At 34.3% G+C, this 26,931-nt stretch overlaps 1 protein-coding gene across 1 annotated transcript in view; it reads left to right on the top strand.

Moving 5' to 3' along the window:
* Window positions 1-16,175, top strand: part of LOC136814149 (uncharacterized) — a 39,101-nt gene extending 22,926 nt beyond the window's left edge. Inside the window, exons 8-19 of the mRNA XM_067070662.1 lie at window positions 2,665-2,907; window positions 4,544-4,723; window positions 5,285-5,357; window positions 7,339-7,449; window positions 9,489-9,709; window positions 10,315-10,488; window positions 10,938-11,037; window positions 11,742-11,834; window positions 12,531-12,675; window positions 13,277-13,375; window positions 15,462-15,580; window positions 16,107-16,175. Coding sequence (XP_066926763.1) covers window positions 2,665-2,907; window positions 4,544-4,723; window positions 5,285-5,357; window positions 7,339-7,449; window positions 9,489-9,709; window positions 10,315-10,488; window positions 10,938-11,037; window positions 11,742-11,834; window positions 12,531-12,675; window positions 13,277-13,375; window positions 15,462-15,580; window positions 16,107-16,175 — 1,627 coding nt within the window. The remainder of the gene's footprint in view (window positions 1-2,664; window positions 2,908-4,543; window positions 4,724-5,284; window positions 5,358-7,338; window positions 7,450-9,488; window positions 9,710-10,314; window positions 10,489-10,937; window positions 11,038-11,741; window positions 11,835-12,530; window positions 12,676-13,276; window positions 13,376-15,461; window positions 15,581-16,106) is intronic.
* The last annotated feature ends 10,756 nt before the right edge of the window (window positions 16,176-26,931 follow it).

The following is a 26,931-nucleotide window of genomic DNA, read 5'->3' as shown; positions in this document are numbered from 1 at the left end:
ATTTTGACCAAAAATTGGTGAAAATCAAATCTGGAAAAAATGGACCAAAACTTAGGAAAAAGTCTCGCAAAGGGTCCCAAAATCACCAAAATTTTGTCTCTCAAAGGGTCGATTTTCGATTTTCGGCTCGGACATACCCGTCACCTCGCAAACCTAGTACCCCCCCCCCATCCGAGGGAGAAAGTCGTTTTGTGTTTAAAAATGCTGTGTAAGCAAATGGTTGATATATAACTCATTTTATAACTCATTCCGATGAAAATTGAAAAGATTGGGTAAATTTTGGTAAAATGGAAAATTTACGCATTCAGAACAGAGCCACGATGCTGTTACAATGAACGATATGTTATGAGATTAAATAAAAGCAGTTTATAGCAATCTTCATATTATCCCTGTTTACTTGATTCAAGGTTTAATCTATACGATGCTATCGTCTCTTCCGACTGTAAACTCTTTTCAGCAAAAAGACCGCTTGTGACTTTTTTTTGGCTTTGGGCTTATTTCTACAGTAATTCGTCTTTGGTTACTATAGTCATTCGATGATGACTATCGATTTATATCATACGGAAACGATTGGATTAAATTTTCTCGAAACAGAGATGCTTCAAATTACGATTTTCATTCGCAAACTGAGCCGACTCCAGGGAACCGTTTTCTACCCACGTTTGCGATGTGTGATTTGGGTGTAATTCATTTCAGGACTTATGCTACTATAGTCATTATCGATAGTCATGATCGATAGCTCACCTCTACTACTGTATTCTGTTTATATGTTAATTTTTCTAATAGCACACCGCGCAGATTTTATTTTTGACATAATCATTACTCTCGATGTGTTTGTACGAGTTCCAATCCCATCAAACTTTGCGTTAATCTCTTTTGCACGTTAATTGCATCGTTTGACAAAAGATATATAACAGTTTGCACGTATCTTTAATTGAGCCGCGTTGAATTGTGGGATTGCAACTCGTACAAATGTCAAAAAAAGTGAAAAGTAATAATTATGACGTATGCATTGCGGAGCGCTATTAATTTTTATTATTGATAGCACAAATATTATTATATACATATACTAACTCGAAGAACCAAATATTTTGGAGAGAAGATAGTATCCAGGGCTCTTATTGAGGCCCGCGGTCAAGGGCACGAAAAAAATTGCAATTCATTGTTCGAAAAGTTCGGTTCGGCACCTCAGGTACATATTTACGCTAATCAACCCAGCCGGCACACAACGTCAAAACAACGTCCATTTGACATTCATAACGTCCAAATAACGTTATTTGAACGTTAAAACAACGTTGTGTGCCAGCTGGGAATACACTGCGTTTGCTAAGAATTCGCTGGCCTAGAATCTAGAAATCGCCAACCTACCAAAAACAAAGCAAAACCCCTGAGTGTCGATATTAAAAAAAAAGTCTAGGTTCAATCCTTGAAATCAACGATTCGCAAATTTTGAAGTTTTTCTTGGTTAATATTTCAACATTAGTATTAGAATTTTTTATAATGGCGAAACTTTTAACACAACTAGCCGTACCAGTGTCTTCCAAGTTTACTTTTTTTTATGTGTTTATTTTTACCTAGTTTTTGTTTTCACTGTATTTAAATAATTATCATGTAAGTTTACCATTTCTTTGTTTTATTTGTCACGGATGTCACGTGATGAACAATGTCAACCAAGACAATTTCTTCATTTCGAGGGAGAACAAACATTATGGTTTAACTCACAAAACAGATTTTGTGTATTAAAACGCACATTTAATCTTTAGTACGTGCCCCAAAAAACCAAGAAGTACCGTGCGTAAACGGTGTTCATAAGAACATACATCTAATTTTTGTTTAGGACTTTTGGAGTGTGGAGCCCCCGGGGGTACTTAGGCAAATGGAGGGTGCGTTATGTGCCGCCCTTAAGGGTACCTTTTTTGGATCTCCAAAGTCCCGCTAAGGGTCGGAAAATTCAGAAAATCAAATTTCAGTTCCACTAAGGGTAGGAGAAATATGAAAATTTCAACTTTTTACCCCCAGAAAGATCGAAATTTGGCCAAAATTGGTCAAATTTGTCCCGCTAAGGATCGCAAAATTCCCAAAATGTTCCTTTGTTTTCTCCTTTTTAGTCCCGGTAAGGGTCCGAGGGTCGCTCGCAACCCTAGTACCCCCCCCCCCAAGATGGGATACTTCAGGTACCAAAGTAACGGATTGGAAATTTCCCTCAAAAGGGTTATAACTTTTATTTGGAATCTTCTTAATTTTTTCATATTTCGTTCCCCCCTTTCTTAAGGGGGGGTGACACCTTCCAAAAAATGAAGACGTGGGATAAAAAAATGTCATGAAAAAAGGGGGGATAGCAAGGAAGGGGATAGTTTAAGAATGGGTGGGGAGCTTACATATATATTGTAGATTATTTTCAAGCACTGTTATGAAATTTGGTCTTCATGAAGGATAGTTTTCTGTTAGAGTAGTTTGAGTCAAAAAGAAGAAAGGAGTTTATTATTTCGCTTTCTCTCTCTATAGATCTTTCACATATATTTGTTTAGGGGGATATTTTAAGAGGGGGGGGGTCAGCCCCCTTTCCGCACTATGCTTATGATCTTATATAGTTTGTTGTAATAAAAAAAAAGTGTACCTCGAATCTAAGCTCGAATTACAGGAAATGTCTGCATTTTATTCCAGATCTGGATTCACAATCTTCTGGGATTTTCTGCACATGCCAACCACCACTGACCAATCAGAAAACACCATGTACCATATCTCAGTAACTCTTTACAAAGGACAAAATAAAGTCTCCGAGACAAGAAACCTACCAGTTCTACATCAAAACAATGGGAATAAATTACATGAACGTGCTTTTGGATTTGGCAATGATGGAACGACTCCAGGATTTGTGACGATAAGTGTGAAACAAATTTTCCCAAAGTGAGTAATACCGTAGTGTCATTACAAGCGATTTTAAAAACAAATAAAATGGAAGGTTCCAGTAAAAAACGAACGATATTGAGCGTTAGAGAACGTTCTTTAACTATGTCTAATTCCGACACCTTTCTTTTAGAGTTAAGAATAACAGGAAGGTCGGAATCACTGATGGACAAAAATATTTTTCCTCTCTGGTCACCAAGCAAAGAAGTATAGTTTCCATCAGCGATCTCGACCGTCCTATTATTCCCTTCTCTAAAGAAAGGTGTTGAAATTACATGAGATGAGGGATGCGGACATTAGACCAAGTGAGTAACAAGATTTTAGGCTATTGTTATAGTTCTTATTAGCCGATCTTTATTCAAACCCTATAAACTGAGCTATGTTTGCCATCTTTGATTGAAGTTTTCCATGTGACAAATGTAGTTTTTCCTCAAGTAAGTATTAAACGAGATTTTGACTTCAGTTCATACCAATTCATCTCTTTTCAAACCCTGTAAACTAAGCTACATCTGCCATCTTTGATTCGAATATCCCATGTGACTTTAAGCATAATTATGGTAGCACTGGAGCAGTTTCTCTCCTCATCATTTTACCGATCCTTTTTCCTACTTACAGCCAACTCTCTCTAATTCGAACCTCTACTATTTGAATCTTTATATAAATCGAACTAAAGCATTGGTTCCCTATGCTGGAAATTGGTATAAAATACTAACTGTAATTCGAATCTTTCTCTAATACACGGGTTTCGAATTAAATCTGGCGCGAGAGAAAAAATCAAGTAAATAAAAGGAGCGATAAGGGGAAATGCCTTATAAAAGGTTGATAGATTTCCTTTCTTCTCTTTTGAAAGCCAGGTGTTCATTCAAAAGATGTTTTTCTATTTTAAATCCAATAAAAGAAATATGATTAAACGATTGACTTTTTATTTTAATGTTTTTTGAAGTCTGTCAAAATGGAAAAATGAGCTAAAATTGCTTGATACACGGCCAATTTTCGTTCTGTTTACTTGATATTTTTCGTGCAAATTTACATGGGATCAAAGCTAAAGCTAAGCAAAAATTTAATTCGAAACCCGTGTATTCGAAGAAAATTCTTGGTTCCTTATTGAAAATCGATATTAGAGAGAGTCAACTGAAAATTAGCCTAATAATGGTAAAATCTGTAATTGTCTTTGTAAGGTTTTGCTGCCATTTCGACCGATTTAAACAATTTTTACATTAATTGACAAAAAAATTTCGGGAGGGAGATCCTGTTAGAGATTTTCAAAGGCGTTGAAAGTTAAACCTAGCAGCACTTCGAATCGCCCCTTTTTTACATGAGTCCCTCCTTGGAATAAAGACTCTAAAACCATATTCAGCCGTTACGGTTTCAAATCGCTCTGGTATGGTATTAATTTGCTACGGACAGGAAGTGTTCATACTGATTTAAGAACGTTTCGGTGCAAGAAAGCGGAACAGTTCTGTTCCGATGAAAATAGTTGAGCAAAACCGTAACGTCTTCTTTTTTGACGTTTTGAATTTTGATATTCACACAGTGTTTCGGAACCTTTTCGTTTCGGACGGAGTGATACAAAACCGTTACGTCTGAACTTGGTCTAATTTTAATATCAATAAACTCACATTTTTGAATTCAACAGGTGTTTTCCAAGTGAGGATATATCACTGATCGTGTCATTACAAATCACGAAAAATGACGTCATTCATAACAGTGATGGTTTCCAAGACAACGATCAACCAATGAGATCATTACAAATGGTAGAATATGGTTGGTGCAAATTGACGCTTTTTGATTCGTTCAATAGAGTCACGTGTGGCAGGTAATTTTTCATGAAATAGTGCAGTGATTTGTTACCTAGATAAAGGGCAGTTTGCAGAGTGTGGCACGTTTGCTCGAGATCTCGGGCGCACAACTCGGGAAAAGTCGGAAAAGTTTAGCAGGTGCAAAATTTGAGGTTTTCAGGTGCAAGTACAGACGGTTGTTTAACCTCAAGTGCAGAGCTCAACTATTTCCTCCTCAAGTGCAGCTAATTTTTGCAATTTTTTGTCTTTTTGGGCAAATTTCAGAGGTATAGGTACACCTTGTCCGGACCAAAATTTATCAGGTGCGCTCTTCCAATGAGAAACTTGGTATTTCCGAATTTTTCCTCGAGTGCAGCCTTGCCAAACTCTGCAAACTGCTTTACGTGAACCTAATCAACCCTTGTAAACACCTTTCTCTTAGCATTTTGGTCATTCGAAGCCTTATGTTCTTATTTAGTTTGTTCTTATAAAAAAGTGCATTTCCCCTCAACAACTTCTTCTTCGTGTATCCACTATACATGGCCCTACCGTAGGAAAGGTTTTTTTTTATGATAAATCTTTAAAAATGTTGATTTCAGGTGGAAATGTCCAATGAGAGCAGGTGCTATCCAATTGGAAATGTCTCAAGGGGATATGAACTCCATACCACAGGTATTAATTCCTCAAGGATATCTATGTAGTTGGATACACGTTTTTTTTATAAGAACATTGGGAATTTTTGAAGCCTTCGGATGTTCTTAACCTTTTAAGTTTCAAGCCTAAATATGTTCTTAGAATGTTCTTATTTTCAACATTTTGTCACTTTTTTTGTCCATTTTCCTAAGAAAATAGATTTTTTAGGGTCCGTAAATCCTTGAAAATAATATTTTGGCCAACGAAGCCTTATGTTCTTATATGGTTTATTCTTATAAAAATAACTATCTACTAGAGGGAAGGACAACTGAGTGATTCCATTACGTATTGATTTAGCAGAAAAATCCATCATAACTCTATGACTAACTTTATATGTCGAGGAGAGTATTGGTTTGGTTCATATTACTGGTACACCCTGCTCCTGTAACATTTCTCAATAGATATTAATTTTGCTTTGATTTTTCTTTCTGCAACTGAAACTCTCTAGTTCGATCTTTGAGGGGCCTAGAATTTTTTTCGAATTCTTTTTATACGACTTTCCAGCTATGGGGACCAAAAATTTAGTTTAAGTTATAGAGACACTCAAATTATAAAGGTTTTTAGGTATTGTTAACCAGTAATTTTTTGACGTGGTCTGTACGAGTTTTTACGCAATTCAACGACGGGCTTACATAGCACGGAGCTGCCTTTTATTAAGAAAATTCATTATGACGACAGTTATTTTCAAGAAAATGGACACTAAGTTGACATAATTTGCCTTCATGACGCGAAAGCTAGGTCTTTACTTGACTTCAGGCAATATTTCTCATTGTTAACCGGTTACTTTTTCAAAGCGGGCTACACGGCTTTTTGCGCAATGCAATTGGTTCTTTTCGCATGACGACGGGCCTACACTGCTCAGAGTTGCCCGTCGTTAGGAAAATTCATTGTGACGTCACTTTTTCAAAAGAAAATGAACAATGCGTTGACATCATTTTTCTCATTTTCTATTTCTGACGTCAGAAATTATAACAATTTTTGATCTCTTTTCGCTTGTTTTTTTTGCTTTACTTCGCTCTTTTTTCCTGGATAAAGCGCTAAAAATCAATCGAAGCTGAATGAAACGGTTAACAAATACAATAATGACCGGTTTTTTCGGGCTGTACTGAAAATATTGCCCTCGGTCAACGCAACAACCTCGCAAGCTCGGTCGTTACTTGACCTCGGGCAATATTTCTTAAGGGCTCTGACCATAGTCAGAAAATTGATTTTAGTATCTGAGCATAAAAGTTATGTTTTAGATTCTTTACCACTTTTAACAAAGAATTGCTTTTATAAATTGCTTTTTAATCAAACCCCTTAAGAGTAATTAAGAACTTAATTGCAAAAATGACGTTATGAACTTTAAAAAGACGTTAACAATATGTTGCATCACCTTCTTTTATAAAAAGTGCTAAGTTTTAATGGGTAATTAACCTTTTTGTTTCGAACTTTTTTCAAACTGTCCGCAAAGAATTGAACTATTGTAAATTTTGCGGAAAATTTTTCTAAAAAGATGTGTCAAAAGTTATGACTGTTTTTTTAAGCAAAATCTAGATGAAAAATTGATGAAAAACCACTATTTTGAAGATTTCGAGACAAAGAAGCATTTACAAAAATTTTCCGCAAAAATTTTTATTATTCGGTAAAAGATACACCATCTACTGCGAAAAATTTTTCAAAATGTTTTTTCTTCACCGAAACTAAGCTCTTCAAAGTTGAAATACTCTTCCTCGCGAAAGTCTTCATTTTCTTCTTCATCAAATTTTTCCAATGCAATTTTTGAATTTTCAGATTCAGGAATAGTTTGTCTAACAGAAAATGTATAACATGTCATAGTTTTGTTGGTTACATCAGTCAGAAAACACATTTTAAACACAGCAATTATGAAAAATTCACTATGGTCAGAGCCCTTAATACAGCCCTCACTAGCCGGTCATTATTGTATTACAGTTTACTATATCTCAATATCTTTTTCTAGCTTGGACAATCAGAATTGTATTACCGGTTAATCAATTCAAGAGACGTGGAAACACAGGATAATGTCATTTTGAATCATCAACATCTTATACAGTATAAATACACACCTATTGTAAGTATAATTAGGTCACAGTGTGGATGTAAACCACACTGAAACGACCGCCTTCCATCACGCATCACGCTCGCGAAAGAGCGCGCGCGCGCATTATTAACGCCTACATGTCATCGCCAGTACATTTTAGATTATTCATTGAAAACAGATTACAATATAGTCATTTTTCATGTCTCGATTTTTTAATTCCGAATAAAAGACATTCAGAGAAAAAAAAAAGGGAAACACCTGGGTAATCTAGTTAAAAAAACCGTAAGTAAATGGTAGACAAAGTAAGGAGCCAAGGCAAAACGAGATTAGCGTACCACTATGAAAAAAACCGCCTCCGACGGTCGATTAAAGGTGCTGGTTATATCTGTTGAGTTTAAAGCCCCGTAGAGGTGAATCTTCATCCTTTCTCAAGCAAGAAAAAGTGAAGCCTTAAGATTTGCGCCGCATTTAGAATAATGGATTAAATCTAGCACTTTCATTGTTTTCACGCGGCATATTTTCAAAATCTTATGATATACTAGCGTTTGTGTGAAAAATAAGGGGCTTCATTTCCTATCCAGGAGTCTCGTGTCTAGCCCTTCGGGATTGGAAGTCAGTGGTTATACCAGCAAGTTTTCTTTGAATGAAAATTAGGCAACTTTTAAACTTTCTGTCCGAAATTTCGGCCAATCGTCAACATATTATAATTATACAAAAAAATGCATACCCATTGTAAGTATATTTAACTACTGTCCTGGTTATACCAGCAAATATTTTTATGAAAATAAGTTAGTAAGTTTGTGACCACAATAAAAGAATCGAGGGGTGACTATATTTGATGTTTTTTTTTCTCGTAGATACTTAACTCATTGTTCGAGAGTTTTCAATTTTCAATTTTCAATTTTCAACTTTTGTTTAATATTTTACGCAACTAAAGGAACTATAACTAAATTGTTGAAGCTATTTGAGTTTGAGTCAGATTCACAGACCTCTATATAGATGCCTCTTACTTTTTGGACCTACCTGGAGGTCCTATAAATTAACCTTCGTCCGTCCGTCCGTCCGTCCGTCCGTCGGTTACCAGCTTTTCTCGAGATTTCATCATTAGTTTTTTCAGATTTTTTGCCCAAAGATGCGTATTAGCAATGCCCAAAACATAGCCGAGTCCGATTTTTGAGAAAAAAAATTTTTCCGGCCGAAAATGCTGGAAATATGCCGGAAATCGCCATTTTTCTGGATTTTTATTGGACTTTTTCCTTATAATTGGCTGTTTTTTCATTCAAAAACATTATTAATAGCAATGCCCACCATCAAGCATGTTTCAATTTTCAATTATTTTTGAAGCCGGAACTATTTAGAAATCTCCGGAACAACCTATTTTCGCCGGAAAGACAGTATTTCTTGAATTTCTCGAGCTGTATTTTATATTTTTTTCATGAAATTTTGCATGCAAAATGACAATACCTAAAATGTGACGGAGCCCGATTTTCGAAAAACATTTTTTTCCGGTTGAAAATGCCGGAAATATGCCAGAAAAACCGGTTTTTTGACATTTTCTCGAATTTTCATCCTTACTTTTTTCTGATTTTTTGCAGAAAAAATGCGTATTCGCAATGCTCCAAACATGGCCGAGTTCGATTTTTGAGAAAAAGTTTTTTCCGGTTGAAAATGCCGGAAATCGCTGTTTTTGCAGATTTTCATTGGATTTTTTCCTTATATTTCTATGTTTTTTTACACAAAAACATTATTGATAACAATGCTCACCATCAAGCATGATTCAATTGTCAATAAAACTGATTTTTGCGACCAGAACTTTCTATTTTTTCCCTTCAACCCTTCCCCCTCCCCCTATCAACAATCAATGATGAATTTATTGCGTTAGTATGCATTTTCGCTAAACGCTATATTTTCTGACTGATTTTTTTCATTTTTCTTCTCGCATTATTATCTAACTTTCATCATCAGGTAGGTCCAATCAGCGTTCCAGCTTGTTTATTACTATTAAAATGTAAAATTCTTAACTTCGCAAGGAAACAAACTCGAATTAATTTTAATTCTCTTCCTCCTAGGAATCAAAACACATTGCTACCATATTCCATCAGCAGCCTCCTATTCAAGCTGCCCTTCCTCCACCTATCAAACCAAATAGCCCGCCCGTTAGAACGCCCATCACTCAACATCCGCCCGACGTGTTAAATCTATCAACAAATACAAACAGTAAATCGAAGAAATGGAGGAATAGAAACAATAAAACAGCATCGAACTTATCGCCCCTTCAAACACAAGGAAGGTTAGCCTATACTAGACGTAACGACTTTTATACACAGATCCAACATTTCGAATTCTTTGTAGGAAGAAATTTTGGGTAAAAGTCACGTAGAAAAATTCAAAATTTTGCATGAAAGTGTTGCATGAAAGTCATTTGCTGAAAACGTCAAAATTTTCATCCAACATGGTTTTGCAAATGCATCAAACATTGGAAGCAACATGAATAAAAATATTGGATGAAAATGTTTAGCGGCGATCAAAGTTCGTCCAATATGATTTCCAATTATTTTTATTAAAAAGCTGCAATTTTATGACTTGTGCAAATAAACCCAACATTTCATGCAACAGTAAACCATACAGGGGGTTGGACGAACCTTTTCAAGGCAAAAAAAAATTTATTGAAAATTTCCCCCTGGAAAATGGCAAAGTCTTCAAAAAAAACTCTTTTAGAATAATTTTAGAATAACTTTTAAACCCCTTTGAAAAATGAAAAAAAACACCCCCTGGAAATTTTTCTTAGATTACCCTCTTGAGATGTTCGTCCACCCCCCTGTATGGATACAAAATGGAATGGCCCAATGAATGAATGAATGAATGAATGACATTAAATGCTCTCTATATTTTCAGCCAGCCAAATTACTCATTCAATTCAACACTCCCTGATGGCGCAACATCGTCAAAAACAATAACTTCACCTATAACACAACCAATGAACAGCCCTGGTGAATTTTCAAATGACCGAATCCCGGAAGACGAAGAAATTGAGCACGTGGCAAAATCACCTGATGTTGTTTTACCAAGGTTTGAAGTCGTCAATTTCCTTTAATCAAACCAGTTATAGGGCTACTAATATGGTTTAGGCTGATTGGGGTTTGGTTGAATTTGAAAAATTAGGCCTCTACATTGCTGGAAAATATACCAAAAATAAATACCTTATTACACGAATATTACTAGGCAAGTATTCAACGGCCTTTTTCAAGTACACCAAGCTGGTTTTAATTAAGGGGTTTTTATTAACACGAAATTTTTCAATTCGTGTTAATAAAATGACTAGTAATATTCGTGTAATAAGGTAAACTCAAAAAGAAAAATTACATTTTCTTAATGTTTTGAATAGTCGGTTTTAAGAAACCATCTTTGTAATAATTATTAGGAGGGCGAATACCCCCTACCCCCGGTTGCTATGGCACTGTAACAAAAAGAAAGTATTTGAGACCGTCAATATAATGCTATACAAATCTACTTTTCAGCATCGAATGTGACGTTGGTATACAGATAGACAAGTTGGTCAACTTTCAAGCTAACAAAGAAGTCAGGATCGTTCTCTCCATACGAAATCCAAATGGAAAGGTTATATAATATTTCTTGAAGCCTTCGATTTACTTTTATCAAAATTTATTCAAGTCAAAAGTACCAAATTAGTTTACTGCTCAATGCAATTCTTAGCTTTTAGTGGCTCTGGCGAATCGAATTTCGTAAATTTTAGCTACAATCATGCGGTCATAATATTCGAGAAAAAAGGGAAATTCCCACGAAATCTTACAACCACAAACGATTTGGAAGTGCTCTAAATTAAGTTGGAAGGGTAGAGTTTTAACCATTGAGTTTCAAGCCCGAAGGGCTAGAGGTCAATCTCTTTGGTAGGATTTGAAGCCAACAAATCCTACCAAAGTTGCGCGGCCTTGAGCGACCCGCCTGGTTTTTACACAAATGACAGATTGAAACTAAAATTTACCGCTTAATTTCGAAAAATATATCACTTGAAAACAAAGGAATTGCTAGATTCAATCCGTCATCAAAAATACGGCGCATATTTTAAGGCTTCAATTTTTCTTGCCTGAGAAAGGTTAGAGATTGACCTCTAGCCCTTCGGGCTTGAAACTCAATGGTTTTAACTCTGAGTTTTAACGCTAGACTTACGACTTATATAATTTGACCGAGATTGTAAGTTAAATTAGAAAGTTGGCCGACTTAGCTACATGTGAAAAAAGACCTACATAACTCTTTGCAAGACCCCTTGTACATAAGCCTCCATTATTTTCTTTTACATTCAGGTAACATTTTGTAACGATGGAGAAGCCATTTTGTCAACGCCATGGAAACGATCAACATTTCTTGAAAATGCTTTCGTGTTTGGTTTACACCAGGTAATGCATAATTTTTATTGAATAGCCTTTAAAGTGACATAAAAGTAGCAAAATGTAAACATTGCGCGAACCACGTGTCATTAAAGAGAACAATTAAAATCACGTGTCCAAAACAAACTTGTAGAAAACAATTGAAACAATCAAAATCAGCAATATTTGTATTGATTTTTTATTTTGACATGTGACATTTGTTTTGATTTTGTGTCCCGCTGCATACGGTTTGTTTACAAATTTCGTCAGTACTTTTATGTCCCTTTAATAGACATAGGTAGCGTAGCATAAAGGAAAAAGAGGGATCACAGCATTTTTAATTCCTTCGTTACTTAAAACTACGGTATCAGTAACTAAATTTTTTAGCGCTATTTGACACCATAAATTGCAACATAAATTTTATGGTGCACATATTACGTCATTTTCCTTTAACGTGTAGGTTTTCCGTTATGATAGCCTAGAAACCCAAACTAGATTGATTTAGTCGAAATTGGTTTAATCTAACATTTTTTTAGTTGTGACTGAATATCTTAAAAATCCGTGGATTTAAATATAAAAATTTCCTTAAAGCGCTGAAAACGCTATATTGCCGTAAACCGTGCCTCTTAGCCTTGTGAATGCGGGCTTAGTTAACTAGGCTAACTTTAAACAAACTATGACAAACTATGACAAAATTACTCGTTCATCTTTTTTCTTTCTCAACAGAAATTTTTCCAAGCCACTCAACTTTTTCAACGTTCCATCATTTTCGTTGAAGTTTTTGAGAAGCAAATTTACGAAAGTCAAAACTTGATGGATGACTTGAGGGGACAATCATCAACAAGATCTTTTGATTCGGAGAGACTTATTGGTATACATTTAAAATAATTTCTACACAATAAATTGAAGTTGAGATTAGAATTGTTTGATACTCAAAGTTTCAAGCAAACTTTCGTTACGATCTTCAGTCCAAAATTCTAATAATCTATAATTTCTAAAGGGTTGGAAGTTTATAATAACCATTCATTTTTTCTTACCCTCGGCTTTTCTCTTATTTTTTAAATCTTCATTTAAGTCTCTAATTTTTTTAATTATTTTTCCTAAAAAATATAGTGATCTGAATGATCTTTTCAGTACAGTATGTTATATTTCAATGTTATAATTGAAATATTGGTTAAAATGACGAGCAAAACAAAAATTATTGCACACTTAAAGCGAACGACTATTCTTCTCGTAATTTATAGTATCCTTGACATGATAAAGTTTAGCCTATACTAGACGCCAAGGCTTTTCTTTTCTACGCAGAACAGCCTATTGCATTTTGCGATATTTAGTTAGAGAAGAAACTCTTAGATGGAAAATGAAAGGCCACTTATTTCCCATCCAAAATGTGTGGGCTGTTCTTAAACTATTCTTAAAGAGTGTTCTTATACTAAAAATGATTTTTGACAAGATTCCATTTTTTTTGACAGGTTGGGGATTATTCAAACTTTTCGAAGACCAAAGTACGAATATTGGAGCATCCTTAATGTCTGCGAGAAACAACCGTACAGCCTCCGCAAGCGTTCGAAGTAAGTTATCCTCTTATCCGGCAATATCGATTTTGTATGTGTGTTTTTCTTCGACGGAGACGGCAAGGTTCTAATTTGACTAGATCCTGACCAACTGAGTACGACGGTAAATCAGCGCTTTTACCGTCTTCGATTTTTCGGGTCAAAACTGCGGGTGGGTTATTCCAAATCGCTTTAGTCACTCAACCGTCCTCGAAAGTGCAAATATATAAACTCGCTAATGTTTCTTAAGGAGCGATAGCCGAGTGGTCAAGGTACCCGGATCGCACCCCCCCCTCCTTCCAAGATAGATAGAATCGATATTTTACGTGGATAGCCCAGTAATCTACAACTTTTAGACAGTCTTTCGATTGTTTTCACGGGGTCCACGGCCAGCCGGCTCGACTATCTATGAACTGGACGGAACATTGGATGGAGCGGGGATACCCCTGTTTTGAGACACTGACGCCTTTGACCAGTTGGCCATTGCTCCATAAATTGCTCCAATGTTCCGCTCAGTTCATAGACAACTGAGCTGACGGGCCGTAAACGCCGTGAAAACTATTGAAAGACTAAATCTAAAAGTCTTAGATTACTGGGCTATATATGATAGATATCAACTCTATCTATTTATAACTCCAAAGAGCTCTGGAATTTTTCAATTCTGCCCAAGCAAAATTATTTGATCGAAGTTTTTTTTTGAAAGTTTTCTTCTCGTTAACGGTGTAAATGCAACAATGTTATATCTACTACTTTTCATTGCTTTTCTATGATGTAGCGCTTTTTGATACCAGGCCAAAATTGCACTGCATCATCATTTTGCGGGTTCACTACTTTACAAAAAAATCTGATCAAAGATAACGGATATAGCTTAGTCCAAGGTTTTTATTGAATGTAAGCGGGTATATACGATATATCGCTTATCCAGATGAAGCTTAGCTGCGGTCTAGGGGAGGGTGCCACTCTTTCTCCCTGGATTGCTCCACTTACCCTAGATTCTTCTCTTAATTGCTGAGCATCAAGCAGAGAGGTATCACGTACCATTTTGGGAATCTTATGACCCGGCTGGGGGTTGAACCCACAACCTTGCGCACCGTAGGCGGATGCTCTACCACTGCACTACGGTCGCTGACGGAATCTTGCTACTATCCCCCTTCAGTTATTGAATAAGGGCCGAAAGCTTCGCTCGAGTGACAGCATTCAACTGATGACCTCGTGAATACTTCCCATTAATCACCTATTTCATTAATACAGTCAATGATAGCAAACACACAAAAGAAAAACCACTTACCGTATTTCGAAGCTGACCAAAAACTGATTCGTAAATACTCTCCTTGAGTCTAAAGACTCCTTCTTATGAAAAACAATCATAACCAGAAATTTACGTGTTTTTAAGATTCTTAACCCGAACTTGATAAGAACCACTAAGAATCTTAAAGCTTCTTTGCACATAATAGTTAGTTAAGATTTGGAATGTCTCTTTATAAAAACTTTATAAGTTACGCAAAGAATCTTAAAATAATTTATGGCTCAAGATTTCGTAAGATTCTGCTTAAGAACTTAATAAGAAATAATAAATTTTCTTACTATAAATATGCGGAAAGAATCTTGACAATTCTTAACAATTTATTTACAAGATCTTTAAAGATCTTTTTTTTGGAAGAAATTTTCAAGATTGCCTAAGAATCGTTGTAAGATCTTACAAAGATTTTTTAAGATTCTTACTTATTAAAGATCTTGAAAGATCTTCAACGATCTTTTCAGATCTTATCAAGAAATTTTACCAGGGGAGTTAGACCTGCTGTCCGAGGGGTCAAAATTCGGACCTACGAACCCTGACCCTCGAGAGACTGATTTTTAGCGAAAAAGCGACCCCCAGAGAGAAAGAAATTGTGATTATCAAAAAAACTTTTCAAATTTACATATCGAGTGAATTTTCCGTCACAAATATGATGTCGTTGCAAGTTTACAAATCATACAATTGAAAGTATTGGAAAACCTCTTTTCTATGGAAAAAAAATTTAAATTTATAAATAAACGTACTGCTTCTGTTAATGTTATCCCTGAGACAATAAACTGATTCTCAGCAATCAATCTTTCTTTATAGATGCATCAAATCAAGGGAATTCACTTCACGAGTCCATGTTGAGATTTGGCTATCTGGATATTCCTCTATATCAACCACCTTTGCCAAACAAGATCAAAACCACTATAAAGAAATTGCTGGTAAGAAATTCTCATTCTTATACTTTACACGTTTCTTTTTCAAAGTCTAGTAGATTCAGTAGCTCAGGCTAGGCTTTTTTTAATTTTTTGGAGTGTTCAGGCGTAAATGTTCTTACGATGTTCTTAAAAGGCTTAGATGCTTTACTTAAAAGTTTAAAATGGGTTTAAAATCTGTTAATAAAATCAGTTCTTACTAAGTAATTGCGTTTATCGACCCAGTGATATCGTGATATTCATATTGGAAGTTTATCGTGGCTTGGATCACGAGATTTACGTTTGGCTTTCTAAGTAATTTCTGAAATCTGAGGCTTGGGATCGTTCTTAATTTGTCCTTAGATTTCAGCCTCGTGTTCTTATGAAATTGTTCTTATAAAAAAAGCCTGTATACCTTAACCATTTTTCCAAGAACCAGTAATTTTTAACGGATGTTTGATTTTTGTTCTTTTTCATGATTTTCTGGCTTAACCAGCCAAACCAAGCAAGCTCCATACTCGATAATGCTTCTTACTCGATGTCTTTATAATAGCTTCGTGCTTCGATGACAAAAAGACGTATCGGAGTAAGAAACAAGCGAGAGATGAGCTCGCTTGGCTAGGATTAAAGCTCTAGTTTAGACGGTCCGCTTTTTGCCCTGCCTATATACTGTGAATTAAAGTGGCCATAAAGCGGGCCGTCTAAAGTCAACGCATTGCCCTCTTTTGACATCAATACAATTGTCTTCTTTTGATCTTTTTCAAGAAAAAGATTTTAACTATCAACTTTTATTGAAACTTAGAATAAGCATTTGAAGTCATTTCTGAAATCTTAGGGTGGAATTTCTATTAATTAGTTCATCAGTTTTGGCCACAATTGACCCTCGTGTTTTTTATTCTTATAAAAAAGCATATATTCTTGTAGAAAAACCCTTACATAGATAGAAGCAGTATTCGAATTCGAAATCGCATTACACAGTATATAATACCGCATGTTTGTATTTGGAAAATAGTGGCATGACCAATTTAAGAGCTATTATTCTCTAAAAGTGAGACAGGTGGTGCTGTATAAAATAAAATATAGATTGCCCTGAATTTTGAATATTTTGACAATAGTGAAACTCAGAACTCCAAATCTTTAGGTCCCAGAAATCCTTAATAGTGGCTTGAGGCTTAATTTGGGGCTTTTGCTCTGTTTGGCCAAGTGTAACACAAGTCTAAATTTGAGAGCGCTTATAAAAAAAGCGAATCCTTTAAAAACCAGGTATAAAATTTTGTTTGTTTTTAACTTTCGATATTTTGACAACATTAAAGACTCAGAATTCAAAAAGTTTCTCTGTTTAGTAAGTAAGTAAGTAAATATATTCATCGTGTGGCTGTCAGCGGAGCCGGAAGTGAGGGAGTTATCCCCTTTTCTATTTGCACTAGACCTGGGAGATCGAATGCTGAGGTGGAGCGCCACACCTACTCTCAGCTCCCAGTAACTTACCGCCTAGATCAGATTACCCAATCTAAGCTACTCATCCGCTGAGTTGGCGGTCGCCGGGGATCGAACCCACAACCCTTAGATTGTAAGGCGAATGCTCTACCGACTGAGCCACCCGACCACTTCTCTGTTTGGCCAAGTGTAAAAGTCTAAATTTAAAAGTTGCAACCAAGGTCACATACACGTTTTTTTTATAAGCCTTCGGATGTTCTTAACTTTTTGAGTTTTAAGCTTAAAAATGTTCTTAGAATGTTCTTAATCTCACCATTTTGTGAGTATTTTTGTGCAATTTCCTAAGAAATTGGGTGTTTTAGAGCCCACGAAGCCTTAAAATGTTCTTAACTTGTTCTTAACATCGAAGCCTTATGTTTTTATATAGTTTGGTCTTATTAAAAAACGTATAGGTTTAATTTCATTTTTGAAAGAGTGCTCTTAAGAAAAAGTAACCATGTCTTTATGATTGCGATTGCATCTGTCATAAGGGTGGGGTCCTTTTCGTTCTCATTTAAGGCTCATTCGTTTAGAGCTATGATGACGTAATTCACAGTATAATGGCGGTCAACTTATCTGAAAGTGAAGTCCCTGTTTTGATTGAAAGTGAAGCTAAAACGTGCTATTTGCGTTTATAATATGGTGAAAATTTCTTTCTTCTATTACACTTTTTTAAAAAGAACATCCAAATTTTTTGAAGCCTTTAATTGTTATTAACTTTGTGATTTTTAAGCCTAAAAATGTTCTTAACATGTTCTTATTTTCACCATTTTTTTTGCCGAGTATTTTTCTCCATTTTCCTCAGAAGTTAGGTGTTTCAGGGTCCGCAAAGCCTTTAAAAATGTTCTCAATTTGTTCTTAACATTTTTGTTTCTTATATAATTTGTTCTTATGATTGTATGATGTCCCCTGTCATAACGGCGGGCTCTTTTCGATCAATTTAGGGCTCATTCTTTCACCTTTAATGACGTATTTCACAGTTTATGGCGGTCAGATTATCTGAAAGTGAAGTCCCTGTTTCGATTGAAAAGTTTTTTTAATAGTAAAGGTCAATGTCCTTTCCTACGCTAAAACGTGTCTTTTGTGTTTTTGATATGGTGAAAATTTCGTTTTTATATTCTTATTTTGAAAAAGTCCACTTTGTTTTATCACACTTTAGCAGTTAATTATAGTAAAAAATCTTTTAAAAATTCCGTATGTTTCGTTGTGTTTATTGCATCATCTTTGGGTAAGAAAGTCAAAAATGTTTTATATATTTTATATATATTTATAGGAACATCGAAAATTTGTTCTTAACTTTTTGAGTTTTAAGCCTAAAAATGTTCTTAACATATTCTCATTTTCACCATTTTGTGAGTATTTATGTCCATTTTCCTAAGAAATGGGGGTGTTTTCCAGTCTACAAAGCTTTAAAAATTGTATTCTTAACTTGTTCTTAATATTTCGGCCATTGAAGCCAAATGTTCTTATATAGTTTGTTTATAAAAAACGTGCAGCTTATTTACCTTTTTGATCGTTTTTGATGTTTTTGATGTGTGGTCTAACTTTTCAATTTGGTCAAGTTGTTGCCAATTGAAATATTATATCAGAACAGAAAGTATGATTAAAAGGAAACAATAAAATCAATTTTAGGTATTACACGTTTTTTTTTTATAAGGAACCTTAACTTTGCTCTGAGCCTGGAATTCCTTATTTTTACAGAGAATTTCAGTCTCAAAGTTCCTTATGGAGTTCCTTACTACATAGGAAATTTTGAGCTTTTTGCCCCTTGAAAGATCAAAATTTGGTCAAATTAGTCCCAATAAGGTACACTATTTTCAAATCCACTTATTCTCAGCCTGAGCAGTTCCTTAACAATTCCTTATTTTTTTAACCATTTTCAGCCTCGAGTTCCTTATAAACGTGTTCCTTATAAAAAAAAAACGTGTATAACTAATCAAGTTACATTTTAAACATCTACAATGAGTCAGCCTGTTTTACACCGCTGTATCAGTCAGAACTGCTCTGCTGAATAACCCGGTAAAAGAAACTACCTAATTATAATAATATGGCCTAATTTTAATTTTATTTAACACCTACTCTCAGCTCCCAGTAACTTACCGCCTAGATCAGATTACCCAATCTAAGCTACTCATCCGCTGAGTTGGCGGTCGCCGGGGATCGAACCCACAACCCTTAGATTGTAAGGCGAATGCTCTACCGACTGAGCCACCCGACCACTTCTCTGTTTGGCCAAGTGTAAAAGTCTAAATTTAAAAGTTGCAACCAAGGTCACATACACGTTTTTTTTATAAGCCTTCGGATGTTCTTAACTTTTTGAGTTTTAAGCTTAAAAATGTTCTTAGAATGTTCTTAATCTCACCATTTTGTGAGTATTTTTGTGCAATTTCCTAAGAAATTGGGTGTTTTAGAGCCCACGAAGCCTTAAAATGTTCTTAACTTGTTCTTAACATCGAAGCCTTATGTTTTTATATAGTTTGGTCTTATTAAAAAACGTATAGGTTTAATTTCATTTTTGAAAGAGTGCTCTTAAGAAAAAGTAACCATGTCTTTATGATTGCGATTGCATCTGTCATAAGGGTGGGGTCCTTTTCGTTCTCATTTAAGGCTCATTCGTTTAGAGCTATGATGACGTAATTCACAGTATAATGGCGGTCAACTTATCTGAAAGTGAAGTCCCTGTTTTGATTGAAAGTGAAGCTAAAACGTGCTATTTGCGTTTATAATATGGTGAAAATTTCTTTCTTCTATTACACTTTTTTAAAAAGAACATCCAAATTTTTTGAAGCCTTTAATTGTTATTAACTTTGTGATTTTTAAGCCTAAAAATGTTCTTAACATGTTCTTATTTTCACCATTTTTTTCCGAGTATTTTTCTCCATTTTCCTCAGAAGTTAGGTGTTTCAGGGTCCGCAAAGCCTTAAAATGTTCTCAATTTGTTCTTAACATTTTTGTTTCTTATATAATTTGTTCTTATGATTGTATGATGTCCCCTGTCATAACGGCGGGCTCTTTTCGATCAATTTAGGGCTCATTCTTTCACCTTTAATGACGTATTTCACAGTTTATGGCGGTCAGATTATCTGAAAGTGAAGTCCCTGTTTCGATTGAAAAGTTTTTTTAATAGTAAAGGTCAATGTCCTTTCCTACGCTAAAACGTGTCTTTTGTGTTTTTGATATGGTGAAAATTTCGTTTTTATATTCTTATTTTGAAAAAGTCCACTTTGTTTTATCACACTTTAGCAGTTAATTATAGTAAAAAATCTTTTAAAAATTCCGTATGTTTCGTTGTGTTTATTGCATCATCTTTGGGTAAGAAAGTCAAAAATGTTTTATATTCTTTTCTGAAAAAAATCTCCCTTTTTTCACACTTTAGCAGTTTAAAATGCTCTAAAGGCCCCATTACACCTAAGAATATAAAGGAAGAATAATGTGAAATTTACTGCACACCTGACACTTGGGAGCAATTTTATTAAATTCTCCTGTGTAATCAGTTGAAAGAATAGTATAAAGAATTCGCTGAAAAATTATCTCCCTAATCTCAGTTTCTATTGTTTAATTAATTTCATAATTTTCTATTCCTTTGGAGGTGTCCAAAGGAATGGAAAATTATGAAGAATATTCAACAATAGCAGCCTATTGAAAGTGGGGATTAGTGTGGAATTTTGGCTATTGTGTAGACTGTGCAAACAAACTTTACAAAGGATTTTCCCTTTCGAAAGTTGGGGGGTTTCGAAAAAAGGGAAAAATATCGAATTAAAGAACTTCCGTTTTGCCCTTTGCAATAAAATTAATCTGATAAATTTTTTACATTCTTCCGTGTAATTTTACGGCAGAATTTACAAAAATTAACAGATGGCAAATTTGGAAAAACTCTGAGATTTTCCATTTTTGAATATTTTTACGTGTATCTAGAACAAGAATTTACGAATCGTAACAGCTGCAGAGATATATTCTTCCCCCTTATTCTTAGGTGTAATGGGGCCTTAATAAAGATCTTTTAAAAATTGGGATGTGACACCGAAAATTGTATCACATTTTTTTCAAAACGAACGTTTGTAAAAATTATCTTTCACTGAAGGCAAAAAAAATTAATTATACCAATTTTACTTCATATCAAATCAGGTGGGACCTATGATATTTCGTGATGCCAAATTTTTGCAATTTTTCTCGATAATAATAATTTTAATAAGTAAATATTTTTTTCAGAATTTTTTCCTTCATTTTTATTTTATTGACACTATATTCAGACGACAAAGTAAGTATTCACAATACCGAGTGACTCAAAAGGGCGTTTGACCACCCCCTTGAAAAAATTTAAAAGTCAATTTTTCATCAGTAAAGCTAAGGCTACTCGAATAAGATTTTACAAGCGGCTGCAATACAACAAGTTCATTGCAGCCACCTGGGAAAAATATCAGTTTAGTCATACAGGGTTTTTTATAGGAACATCGAAAATTTGTTCTTAACTTTTTGAGTTTTAAGCCTAAAAATGTTCTTAACATATTCTCATTTTCACCATTTTGTGAGTATTTATGTCCATTTTCCTAAGAAATGGGGGTGTTTTCCAGTCTACAAAGCTTTAAAAATTGTATTCTTAACTTGTTCTTAATATTTCGGCCATTGAAGCCAAATGTTCTTATATAGTTTGTTTATAAAAAACGTGCAGCTTATTTACCTTTTTGATCGTTTTTGATGTTTTTGATGTGTGGTCTAACTTTTCAATTTGGTCAAGTTGTTGCCAATTGAAATATTATATCAGAACAGAAAGTATGATTAAAAGGAAACAATAAAATCAATTTTAGGTATTACACGTTTTTTTTTTATAAGGAACCTTAACTTTGCTCTGAGCCTGGAATTCCTTATTTTTACAGAGAATTTCAGTCTCAAAGTTCCTTATGGAGTTCCTTACTACATAGGAAATTTTGAGCTTTTTGCCCCTTGAAAGATCAAAATTTGGTCAAATTAGTCCCAATAAGGTACACTATTTTCAAATCCACTTATTCTCAGCCTGAGCAGTTCCTTAACAATTCCTTATTTTTTTAACCATTTTCAGCCTCGAGTTCCTTATAAACGTGTTCCTTATAAAAAAAAAACGTGTATAACTAATCAAGTTACATTTTAAACATCTACAATGAGTCAGCCTGTTTTACACCGCTGTATCAGTCAGAACTGCTCTGCTGAATAGCCCGGTGAAAGCAATTACCTAATTATTACATTATAACACCCTCGACTCCATGGCTTATCTAACCCCCTTACGCTATTGATGATTCTGATGGACGCGTTGACGGGGGATATAAGCCCTGGTGCACTTTAAAAACGAAAGTACTTTTAGGCATGTACGCAAAACGTATGTCGATTAGCATAATCCCGCCATTTTACAAATTCCGAGAATTTGAAAAAATCAAAACAAGCTAAATAATGGCTGATGTAAATAGTAAATTTAAAAGTCAAAGACAGATTCTCAACATGAAGAAGTTGAAGCATGAAGAACTCTTGGCAAACCAATCAATTGACAAAATTGCAAAATGTCATTTAAATGAAACTTGATTGGCAGAGAAATACTACGAGACCTTGATAAGCAGTCTATCCCTGAACTGAGCGAACTGGGACTGCTTGTAAAACGGTTTTTTACAGAAAGACAAAATGACTATGGAAAATAGTTTAAAGATTCACTCGAAAAGACCCTCTGCTGTCCACATATAATTGTTTTGCTTGAACTGATTTCCAACAGCAATCTTGCATGTTTCTTTATAATCTGATCACTCGTGATGGATGACTGACTGATGTTTATACATTTTGACATCTATCTTGTCTATGACCATGGGCATCAGGAGTATGAAAAAGAAAAAAGCATACATCTCCAGTGATTGCTTGACTGGTAGTCAAAATGAACTGATCGATGAAGAAGCTTTTTCAGAAAAACTTGAGACTACGTACAATACAAACTCACTGCAAAAATGTTCTGGTTATGGTTTATACAATTAAAAGCTTGGCAATTATGTGAACAATTCTAATCAACTGATGAATGTGTAAAAGCAAGAAACTTCAAGTATTGAAAAAGACATGAAAACAATTCTTTAAACATATCCTATTACCAGACTGAAAATTTATTTATATTGACTGTAAATGTCAAAAAGTATACAAACTAGTATGGTACAGTGTGTATATTGGACCATAGTATAAGAAAGCCGCGGCTGGAATATGTACAGCATTGTCTTTTCAGTTAATTGCTGTTCCATCTCTGTCTCCGAGCTTTATAAGAACATCAAGATGCTCAGTTTATTATTGGTAGATAGATTTTCATTTTTTTCTCTTATTTTCCTTCACAAAAAGTTTTTTGTTTCTAGATATCTTTGAATCTGTACCCAATAGAACACTTGAACTAATTTTGGACATATTTTAGGGGTATTTTGTGGAAACAATAGTTTTTCGCCAAAATTGAAATTATAAGAACTATATTCAAGATGACAACTTTCCTGTTAGTTTAAATGATAAATTTTGAAGGTGCTGGCTAGAAATTTTCACAGTATAATCTTGATTTGCTTTTTCATTGATTTATAAAAAGATTTCACTGAAATATTGTGAAGGCATTTCGAGGCACCTCATCAATCTTTGAGTTCTTTCAGCCCGGTCATTTTGTGCTTGTTTAAATTTCTTAGTGTTTATTTTTCCTTTACAATGATTTTATAATACAAGTGTATTATCAAGGGCGTATCATTAATGTCTAAAACGCACTGAGAAGTAAGTATTAACGACAAACCAATAAAATTTACCATTAAATATGCTACATTACTGATTTCTTGATCAACAAATAGTCATCAAATACGACAGAGATAGAACAACAGAAATTCAGATGTTATCATTCCAGCCGCGGCTTTCTTATACTATGATTGGACTAAATTTGACAAAAAATGTTGAAGCTGGAAGTAGTTTTTTTATCGGGATAAAATTTATGCAAACATATAACAAATCTGTCATCTAGATTATCAATTATGACATGTTAGACTTTTTTGGATTTCAGTTGAATTTATTCTGGCCTAAAGATTATGTTTCACTGTCGTCATCATGTTCTGATTTGCTACATAACAAAATTTTTGGAAAGTTTTCCATAGAGTCTTCAGTTTTTAACCTATTTTGAGGATAAAATCAAATAGGAGTACAGTCATCTAAAGTAACATTGACAGATTTTTTTTCATAAGCTGTATTAAGTGTCAAATTTTATTATTTTATAGATGAATATTTCTGGACATTGTTTCAAAAGATAGCAATCAACTACATTTTGGTCAAAATTCCAGAATAGAACTTTTTTAAGATTATATATGTCTTTTCAGTTCAAGTTCTGTTATTTTGATGCAAAATGATTGAGAAATTTACTACAAAAAATTAAATACATATCTCTGCTTTTTTTGTAAATGTCACATTTTCTTTGGAGCAAAGCTGTTTCATTTTAAAGCATCTGATACTTTGAAGCTGAAAGGACTGATAAAACAACATTAATTTTTGGAACTTTTTTCAATCAAAAATTAGGAACCATTAAAGGCAAAAATAAAATTTGGAATTACTGTACTTTACCTTCACTGTTCTCGAGACTTGACAAAATTGATAATAATACCTTGAAGGAAGAAATTTTGGCAGGAATTTAATTTGGCGGGGTGGTTGAAAAGTTTTTTCAGAGGAATTTAATTTGGCGGATTGCTAGAAAAAAACGAAATTAGGCGAGAATTTAATTTGGCGGTTGTGAAGGAAATTTTTGGCCAAAAATTGTTACCGATAAAGCAAAACCTGTTTTTAAGGCCTGAAATAGCACAAATTTGGAGAATACACAAGATAAATTAAATTTGGCGGGAATAATTTTGACGTATGGCGGGAATTCCTGGTAAATCCGCCAAATTTTATTTCCGTCATAATTTATTCCTTTAAGGTAGTCCTTGATTACAATCGACCTCTTTTTAATATTGAATTCAACAAAATCTAAATATTATTTTCAGCCTTTCCCATGAACCTTTTCCATACGACCAGTAAATATTTCTAACTTTTTTTGTTAATTGAAAAAAACGAAATGTTCAAGTTTATTAAAGTTTCATGTATAAAATGTATTCCTGCAGATTTCTTTTGATCATCTGCCAAATCTCTAAAAAACTTATTACACCATGTTTTTATTATTAAAACCCTGAGTTGAAAATCGTTTAAAGATTCACAAGAAAAATCTTAAAAACTTGGCATGTATAAAGATTCACACAAGAATATCAAATTCATTTTACTAGTCAGAAAACTCTTATTAATCAGAATTTAATTCCAAACTCTATACAATGATTCATAGCTAGCATTAAAATTTTCATAAAATTTCAAATGGGTATTTTACATAATTCAATGTGTTCTCTAAATAAATAAATAAATTCTTAATGAACAAAACAAAACAGAACAAAATTCACCAAAATTAGTTATCGCCAAAATTGAAAGAATTGCTTCCTCGCCTCACCCTGCCTCACCATAATAAGTGCCTCTAATAAGTTCTTGCCAGAATTAAAATTTCCAGTGATTTTCCTAAGGGGCCGTCCACATAGTACGTACGCACTAAGGGGGAATTGGGGTGTCTTCTCAAAAGCATATGCTTGCGTACAGAGGGGAAGGGGAAGGGCCGGGAGGGATCGAAAGAAAAAGTAAGTACGCAGAAAAAAAAATTCACAGCCCTTTTTTTGCTTGTAAAATTGGTTGAAAGAGAATAAAAAGAGAATCATTATTCGCTTGTTCCTTACAAAATATCAGCTGTTTCTCTCTCATAGAAAAAGGGGAAAACCCAAGCCTTGTGAATTTGATTTTTTTTTTTAGCCAGGGGAAAAAAGTACGTACTGTACTCACCTATTTGCATCTGCTTGCCTATAGGGGGAGGGGGATATATACTCAATTTTTGACGTTTTAGTGGGTACGTACTATGTGGACAGCCCCTAAGTAACCCCAAAGTTCTATTTGAAACACTAATTTTTTAGCATAAAAGAACCACTTTATATACTGATGGTATTTGCCCAAATAAGTTTTTGCCAAAATTAAAAATTGCATTTCTCTTCAAAACCACATTTATAAAAAAATCTATTTAATTTAGCTCCTTGCCAAAAGTTCTCTACAAAGTAATTGTATTCTCCAAATTCTTATTTTTTCGCAATTTTTGCCTTGCTGATTTCACCATTTTATCTCCATGTCCCTTTTCGTTAAATAATTGTTTTTCAGTGAAGTGAAAGTAACAAAGATCAAGCATTTTCACTCTTAATTGTTACACAGTCCATAAAGTGTCCATCAATCTTTTCTTTCTTATTATTTAAACCAGTTAAACATTATCTGATCATAACAGTGGCCAAATGTTTAAAATTAACTTCAACTGACACTGATGACTGAGCAATGCATTTAGTTATTTAGCATCCTGGAAAACCAGGGCTAACAAATAGTGCAATTTCTCAGAGTTTTTATAGCTCATGCTTATTCCAATCAGCCAATTAGTCACAAAAGCAAGATGCAATGATGATGTTGAGGACATGATAAGTTTCATGTTTTTACACATAAAAACATTATGTTGTTGTACAAAAATCTGATTGAATTCATCCTACTGCTACTGTCACTGTTGTTCATTGTTTCCAGCTGTGGTGACATGATATGGGTGGACAATTGGAGTTTACATTCTTGAGGCTGGATATGAAAATTCTACGGCTTACTTTTGGATGAGCAGCATCAGCAGAGTCAGCAGCAAAAGCATTAAGCGATGAAAATGTTTTATTTATTTTCACATAATCTAAAAGTGAGAAAAGAAAGCAAAATTCAAGGTTGAGAAATTTATTTAGATTTGCTAGTGTGTTTTAAAGCCAGTTAATTTATCGCTTTAACTGTTTAAGACCAGCACAGCAGTTTTA

The sequence above is a fragment of the Clytia hemisphaerica genome, unplaced genomic scaffold (assembly GCF_902728285.1).
Source record: "Clytia hemisphaerica strain Z4C2 unplaced genomic scaffold, Clytia hemisphaerica genome assembly, whole genome shotgun sequence".
Classification (NCBI taxonomy): domain Eukaryota; kingdom Metazoa; phylum Cnidaria; class Hydrozoa; order Leptothecata; family Clytiidae; genus Clytia; species Clytia hemisphaerica.
This window is presented reverse-complemented; position numbering and strand designations above follow the sequence as displayed.